We start from the raw sequence: 8,908 nt of genomic DNA, 5'->3' as shown, positions 1-8,908 counted from the left end.
ATTACTGACATACTGACCACAATACCACACACATATTACTGACATACTGACCACAATACCACACACATATTACTGACATACTGACCACAATACCACACACATATTACTGACATACAGACCACATCTTTCACCACAATACTTACAACAACCACACACACAAAAACAACAACAAACAAACAAAACACAAGCGACTGACCTGGAGCAGGAGATCTGGCCGGTGAGCAGGAAGCCCAGAGACACGGCGGGGTTCACGTGACCTCCGCTCACGCCTCCCAGAGCGCTCACGATGACGGAGAGGAAAAACCCACAGCCCAGCGCCACCTGGGAGGATAGACAGACAGACGTGGAGCTTTGGGTCTAGGTTTGGTTTTGCTTTTGGCTTTTTTGGTTTGGTTTGGTTTGGTTTGGTTTTGTTTGGTATAGTTTGGTTTGGTTTTGGTTTGGTTTGGTTTTGGTTTGGTTTGATTTGGTTTGGTTTGGCTTGGCCTGTCTAAGACAACCACTTTGTTCTCCAAGCAAGATATCCACCTATGTCTAAGACAACCACTGTGTTCTCCAAGCAAGATGTCCACCTGTCTAAGACAGCCACTTTGTTCTACAAGCAAGATAACCACCTATGTCTAAGACAACCACTTTGTTCTCCAAGCAAGATGTCCACCTGTCTAAGACAGCCACTTTGTTCTACAAGCAAGCTGTCCGCCTTTCTTGTTCGTTCTATTATAATAAAAGTGTTTTACGGCACTTGCAACACAATAAGGTCATATCAGTGCCGAAGATTAGAGGTGTTACAAGAGAGTAACAAACACAAAAAAGAAGGAGGGGAGATAAAGACGACAGGAATTTGATAGGAAAGAAGAAGCCAACCACACCAGAGCACTCGCCAACCACGCACATCCACCTGTCTAAGACAACGACGTTGTTCTACAAGCAAGATACCCACCTATGTCTAAGACAACGACTTTGTTCTCCAAACAAGATATCCACCTATGTCTAAGACAACGACTTTATTCTCCAAACAAGATATCCACCTATGTCTAAGACAACGACTTTATTCTCCAAACAAGATATCCACCTATGTCTAAGACAACCACTTTGTTCTCCAAACAAGATATCCACCTATGTCTAAGACAACCACTTTGCTCCTCGACGGAGGGTGGCCGTGTTAGACAATTTCAGAACCAAAACCCACTACTTCTGAAAGAGATAGAAGGGGTTAATGTATTTAACACTCCAATATTCCCCTACTACCAGAAACGGTTCCTTCGAGTAAAGAAATCCAATTTGCATTTTTCTCCTGTCCGTAAGTTTCATGAAGGCAAGCCACTACAGCTATACTATGACGAATTGAGTCACGACGTGGTGGAACCAGGCGCTCGTCAGTTTGGGGAGCATAATAATATCCTGGAGATGTTGGTATCACCTTAAATAAAACTTGTTTATTTGGCTTGCTTTTGATAAAAATAAATACACACAGGGATATTTATAAAGAAGTCGAGATTATTTGCGAGTAAAGGAGGTGGGGGTAGTTTGGTTTCAGTTCAGAGGGAAAAATCAGCGAGAAGACGGCTGTAGGAATTTGGAGACTTCCAAAGCTTGAGAGTCATTAGAACCTGCAAATTCACATTCTCTATGCCTTAGATCAATGCTTTTCAATAATATCCACACCGAAACATCTTTTAGATGGACATATAATGTATTGGACCCCCCAAAAATGTCTATAAAAGTTGCCCAAGGGACAGAAAAATTAATGTCGGATTCTTCGAGGTCAGTGTTTTGACCAGCGCCTGATTTCACCACGATGCCACACAAATTTGTTCCTCTTCACACTGTGTGACAGTGAATCTATCCTGCATACTTTAGATGTTTCCTGCACTGTTGTACTGATGAGGTAACCTAAGCGCTGACATTAAATTATGGTCTCCGACATCAGACACGAAAGTAAGGAATGGGGGCTTTCGTGGCAGAGAGGTTAAGGTGTTCGCCTCTGATTCAATAGGTCCCGCCTTCGAATCCGGATAGCGATGGACAATTTTCTTCTATAAAATTTCCTCCTTTTACTTTCTTTCCTGCTCTCTAACATTACTAACAATGCTCTGTCGTCTTCTTTCGTCTCCACTTTCTGCCACCACCCCTTCACCTTCTTTACCCCCTCGTCTGGGTTCCTGACTCTTTCTGCAGCCGTTTTACAGCTAATCTTTGACTCCTTATTACTACTGTCTTTTTGCCACACCCCTGATCTTCTGGTAGGAAAGATCTACGTAGACCTAGCCTTCTCGGAGAAGGACGAAAAATCTCGTAGGTCCCGTGTGCAAGTTGCGTCCAAACCCGGGAAAAATTCAAAATGTTCTACCAACTTAAAATGTTGGATGTGTCCCACGCTCTCAAATTATGACCTTATGCATTTGCGAACGCCGTAAAACACTTACCGCACCAAAACAACAAAGAAGGCCATGTGCTGAAGGAAAGGTGTGAGGAGGAAGGAAGCACTAAACATGACACCAGTCGCTAGAAGGAGTGATACTGAAAATCAATCTATAGAAACATGTTTTAAATGGACATACACATTTAAAAAAAATAAAAATACTTTGCCCACACATTTACACGCACACACACCTACACACAAACAGGCACACACACATAAAGCCACACACATACACATACACTCACACACACAAACAAATATACAGACAGACAGACACACAAACTTGCAGTAGACGGGCCCCATCCGTCCCCTCCTCGCTCAGCCCCACACACACAAACAAACAAACACAAACAAACAAACAAACACAAACAAACAGACACACACACGAACACACACAAACAGACACACAAACCTGCAGCAGACTGACTCCCTCCGTCCCCTCCTCGCTCAGCCACACACACACACAAACAAACAGACACACTCACACGAACACACACAAACAGACACACAAACCTGCAGCAAACTGGCTTCCTCCGCCCCTTCCTCGCTCAGCCCCACACCAACAGTGAACACAACCATCACACACACACACACACAAACAAACAAACAGACACATACACAGACCTGCAGCAGACTTGCTCCCTCCGTCCCCTCCTCGCTCAGCCCCACCCCCACAGTGAACACAACCAACAGAAAACTGCCCACAAACACAAACACACACACAAACAGATACATGTACACACATAATATACTCACACACACACAAACAAACAAACAGACACACACACAAACCTGCATCAGACTTGCTCCCTCCGCCCCCTCCTCGCTCAGCCCCACACCAACAGTGAACACAAACATCACACACACACACACACGCACACACGCACACACACACACACACAGATACACACACACACACACAAACAAACAGACACACACACAGACCTGCAGCAGACTGACTCCCTCCGTCCCCTCCTCGCTCAGCCCCACACCCACAGTGAACACAACCAACAGGAAACTGCCCACAAACTCCGCCAGCGCCGCCCTCCACAGAGGAGCCTGTGTGACGTCATCTCTCTCCCTCTGGTACACGCGGCTCCACACTGACCGCTGGTCACGTCCTCTCGTCCTGGACGGCTGGTCATCAACCTTCAGCTGACCAGGGATGGACGCTACAGACATTCCTGCACTGCAGAAGACCGCGCGTAAACCGGAATCTGAGGGACGCCCGATTTTTTCTCTCTCCGGTTTAACCAACCGGATTTTTTTCTCCAGGTTTAACCAACCGGATTTTTTTCTCCAGGTTTAACCAACCGGATTTTTTTCTCCAGGTTTAACCAACCGGATTTTTTTCTCCAGGTTTAACCAACCGGATTTTTTTCTCCAGGTTTAACCAACCGGATTTTTTTCTCCAGGTTTAACCAACCGGGTTTTTTTTATTGAAGAGTTTGCTCAACAAAAAACAGAAAAACTCATCGTGGATTATCCATTCTTCTTTCGGTTTACCTGTGTTTTCGGATTAACCGTAGTCGGCTTAAGCGGACTCAACCGTAATTATTGGCTTCTCCGAAATCCTTCGTTCGTGGTCGGAGTGCTAGTAAGCGGGTGCCCAGATGGACGCAATATCTTTGCCCATTTATCCAAAGAAGATCAGATAATTGATACAGATATCATGGCTTAGTTGCCATGTGAAACTGTTGAAATCACGTTTGAAAAGAAGATACTATTTCGTTTTCTGCTTCTCTTGTTGATGTGCTAGGAAGTGGATTCTAAGTGGATCCAATATCTTCGTCCAAAGAAACTCAGATAGTTGACAAAGTTTTCATGATCGCTTTCTTGTCAGTTGCTCTGTGATGCTGTTGAATTCACGCTTGAAAAGAATAAACTTTCTCGTTTCCCGTTCCTCTTCGTTGTATGCTGGTATGTGAAAGTGGCTTCAGTAGCCTAGTGGTTAGGCTACCTGACTCGTAATCGTGAGATTGTGGGTTCGGGGGTTCGAGCCTCAGCTCGGTTCGACGTTGTGTCCTTGGGAAAGGCACTTTACACGAATTTCCCTCTTGGCTCGGTCCTTTCGGAGATGGACGGTAAACTCGGAGGTGCCGCCTCTTAAATGACTTAATACTGTTGATAGGAGCGTCAAACCGATACCTTTTCAATAATGTATTTATTTATTTATTTATTTATTTATTTGTAAATGAAGTCTAGGAAAGCGCTCATGTCATATGAGATTTAGCGCCGCTAAAACAGAAACAAGGAGTCTAGGAGGACTCAACATCTTTGTCTTATTATCCTAAGAAGTTGGTGATATTGGAAATAGTTTTCACGACTGCCTTTCTTTTGAACTGTTGGGTAACCTTGTTCAATCCAGGTTTTCTTGAACAAGTTCTAAGAAAGTTACTGAGGATCAAATGGACAGGCAGGGTCACCAACAAGGAAGTGTTAAGGAAAACAAGCCATATCCCAGTCAGAGGTGATGTAGGAAGAAGGCGGTGGAGATGGATTGGACATACTCTCAGGAAGTCAGGCAGCTACATAACAAAAAAAGTGAGGGATTGGGATCCACCGGGTAAAATATCAAGGGCAAGGGGAACACCGCGTGAAACCTGGAGAAGAATCACAGAAATTGACGATGTACTGAAACTGAAAAGTGGGAAGACATGCAATAACATCAAGAGGCTAGCCCAGGATAGAGACAGGTGGAAAGTGGTTGTCCGTGGCCTATACCCTGGTGCAGGGTGAGAAAGGCAAACATGAACCTTGTTGAATTAAAGGACATTCGTTGTTGCCATGACATTCAACGTGGACAGGAAAACTGGTGTTGAATGTCCTTGCAACAGTAGAAACGCGCGGAACGTGAGGCATGGGGATAGCTCCATTGTCTCTGACGTCCAGTTAAACCTACCGTCTTTTTTATTTATATATTTTTATTTTTATTAGATTATCGTCCATACTGTTCTTAAATGTGTTATCGATAAAAATGTCAGCCTTTTGGACGGTAACGTGAATGGTGACAATATAGGTTGGTGGGTATAACATATAACAGGGGGGGGGTGAGAAGAAATGGAAAGGGGGGGGGCAATTACAGCGAATTACAGGCGATTTCCAGGTTGAGAACCATGGATACAGGGTGCATGGAAGTGGAACCAAATTGGAAAAAAGAACATAATATTAATTAATCCACAGACAGGAAGAAGAGGCTAAAACAGCACCTGGACATGGATCGCTGGTGCCTCTATAAATAAATTATTGATGGTCAAGGTCAATGATTAAATGTTTTTGCTGTTTTTGGAAAACAAAGACCTAAACTACATTTTACAAATTTAAAACCAAATAAAAAGCTTAATCTTCCTGTGATCCGAAAAATGTCAATTTTCTATATATATATTTTTTTTAATGCGTTGCTGGGAACACTAATTGAAACATCCCAAACGTGTCAACATCTTACTTTTCAGACTACCTAATATTACTCATGTGAAAGGTAAAGTGTTAAAGACTCAAATGACTAGATTTGTGTATCCAATCAAGTAAGTGATACTTTTTTTGGGATCGCCAGTCTTTAGAAAAATAATATTTTCAACAAACGATGACATAGAAAGTAATAATATTAATGATAATAATAATTATGATAATAATAATAATAATAATAATAATAATAATAACAACAACATTAATAATAATAATAATAATAATAATAATAATAATAATAATAATAATAGTAATAATAATAATAGTAATAATAATAATAGTAATAATAATAATAATAGTAATAATAATAGTAATAATAATAATAATAATAATAATAATAATAATAATAATAATAATAATAATAATAATAATAATAATAGTAATAATAATAACGTGAGGCATTGTGGTCAAATCTTCAAAATAATGAAATCAAAAGAAATCGGCTTTTTTTGGCCGATGGGCAATTATTTTCTAATTTTCTTTCCTTGGGGGGAGGGGGGGGGGAACAAAACCTTTCAAGTCCAATAAAAACACATTTTTGTGTGGATTGAGCTGAAAAACACTGAATAACGGCACACACAAAAAAGTAAAATTTTCAGTTTCCAAGGACTTTCAAGTTATGGAAGTTAGCAAACTTTGGCGGCATTTTCTCGCAAATCTTACCTCAGAAACTATAACGGCAATCGCAAATGCTCTACTTCTATTCAAGATAGACGGACATTTTTTCACCAGTAGCAAGACAAATGAACAAGCTTTAAGATGATACCAATAACTCCACACGCCCAAAAACTGACGAGCGCCTGATTCCACCACGTCGTGATGCTATTGATAATAACAATAGATGAATAAATAAATAAACAAATAAATAAAAATAAATAAATAATTAAAATTAGAAATAATAATAGTACATGTAATAATAATAATGATAATAATAATAATAATAATAATAATAATAATAATAATAATAATAATAACAATCATAGTAATAATAATAATAATAATAATAAAAATAATAATAATAAAAATAATAATAATAATGATAATAATAATAATAATAATAATAATAATAATAATATTCATGATTTTAAAAAAATATAAAAAATAATTGCATTTATATAGCGCATATCTAAGCCCAACAGAAAGCTCTATGTGTTTTACACTCTATTTTATCACATCAGCAGACCTTAGAACATGTAGAAACTTTCTTTCCTTTCAGTTTCACGGAAGCATACAGTACAAGCAGCTGATTAAACGCTCAAACACTAACTACCGAACTGTCAAAATCTGTCACCATCCGAAGCCGTGTACCCTTGAGTGAAGTGAGGAAAAATTCCTGCGGTGAAATTAATGCTTTCCCCAAGGACACAGCGTCTGGACCTTGACGAGATTTGAACCCACGACCTTCCTGTTGAGAGAGGGCCCAAGAGCCTAACCACTGCACCACCGACGCCACCACAGTGTGTGTTTTTTTATAACATAATATCCTCAAAACGTTCTTCAGAAAGTTCTACTAACTCCTACTGAGAAGTGAAGACAGTCCCAAAACTGTACATCGCGGGGTGAATAATACATAAATGATTACTCAATGTGTGAAGTCCAGGGTTGGGGGAGGCAGAGAGGGGAGGGGGAGAGGGGGGGCAGAGAGGGGAGGGGGAGAGGGAAAGGGGGGAGGTAGGACACCTTTGTGTCCGCGAAGACAATAATTAATTAACGGGACAGACAACCTCGCCTCTCTACTCGACGTCACCAAGGGGCCAAAGAAGTAGGGAAAGACAAACAATGCCGCACGGTCTTAGTTTTTAAAATTATTTGAGGGTCAAAACTGATTATTTTCTTTATTTATATATTCATTTATTTATTTATTCATTTATCTATTTATTTATTTATTCATTTATCTATCTATCTATCTATTTATCTATCTATCTATCTATCTATCTATTTATCTATCTATCTATCTATCTGTCTATTTATCTATCTGTCTATCTATCTATCTCTTTCTTTCTTTCTTCCTTCCTTCCTTCCTTCCTTTCTTTCTTTCTTTAGCCAATTTTACACTAGTTGGTCAGTCAACTGCATGAAGGTAGGAGTCATCAGCTCCCGATGTGGCTACATTTCGTTACCATAGAGTTACACAATTCTATTTGCTCAACTCAGCACTAGTCTTGCGAGGGTGTGGTGGCAGAGCCGTTAGTGCGCTCGTCTCCAAAGCGGAAAGTCCAGGTACGAGCCTCGGTTCGGACACGGATTTTTTTGTTGTTCGCCCCCTCCTGCCAACCTAGCAGTAATGGGTACCTGACTTTCGAATTGGGGAAGTAAAGGCGGCGTTTAAAGTAAAGGAACTGGCCATCCTACCACAATATGCCGAAGGCCCAGGAAGTTGTCTCACTTACAAGGCAATCCCCAATGTCCGGATCGGGCGCGGTAACGACTTATTAACTTTACCTAGTTTTGAGAAATTTGTCGTAAACATTTTTGAGTTTCACAATATATCAAGCCTTTTCGAATGCAGTTCTGTGAAGATCTTGACAACGACCCAGAATAATCTTACGAATTTCATAGACCACATAAAGCACTCTATTTCTGATCTGATGGTTTAATAATAGTTGTAAAGCGCATAGAGCATGCTCTTGAGCATGGGTATGCGCTATATAAATGCAATTATTATTATATTGTTATTATTATTATTATTATTACTATTATTATTATTATTATTACATGTATTATTATATCATTATTATTATTACATGTATTATTATTATTATTATTATCATTATTATTATTATTATTATTATATCATTATTATTATTATGGTTTTGGTAACTCAAAACGGCCAAAAATGTCAGATAGAACGTTGTTATTCTGAGGTAGCGACGTGTCTCACTTCAATGTATTGCTTTTCGAGTATGTGTCAATATAACTCTTTTTAGTTTTAGTAGAGTTTTTACGGCGCTCGCAACTGCATAAGGTCATATGATGAGCGCCAAAATATAACTCTAAAGGTCTTGTAAATAAATTCCTGCA

General features: G+C 39.9%; 1 protein-coding gene across 1 annotated transcript in view; it reads right to left on the bottom strand.

The window, feature by feature from the left end:
• Positions 1-3,604, bottom strand: part of LOC101850906 (lens fiber major intrinsic protein-like) — an 8,486-nt gene extending 4,882 nt beyond the window's left edge. The window contains exons 1-2 of the mRNA XM_005107057.1: positions 3,368-3,604; positions 197-321 (exon numbers count right to left, since the gene is read on the bottom strand). Of these exons, the coding sequence (XP_005107114.1) occupies positions 197-321; positions 3,368-3,604 (362 nt within the window). The remainder of the gene's footprint in view (positions 1-196; positions 322-3,367) is intronic.
• Positions 3,605-8,908: the final 5,304 nt, after the last annotated feature.

The sequence above is a fragment of the Aplysia californica genome, unplaced genomic scaffold (assembly GCF_000002075.1).
Source record: "Aplysia californica isolate F4 #8 unplaced genomic scaffold, AplCal3.0 scaffold00571, whole genome shotgun sequence".
NCBI classification, from domain to species: Eukaryota; Metazoa; Mollusca; class Gastropoda; order Aplysiida; family Aplysiidae; genus Aplysia; species Aplysia californica.
Note: the sequence above shows the minus strand (reverse complement) of the source record. Positions and strands in the feature narration are given on the sequence as shown.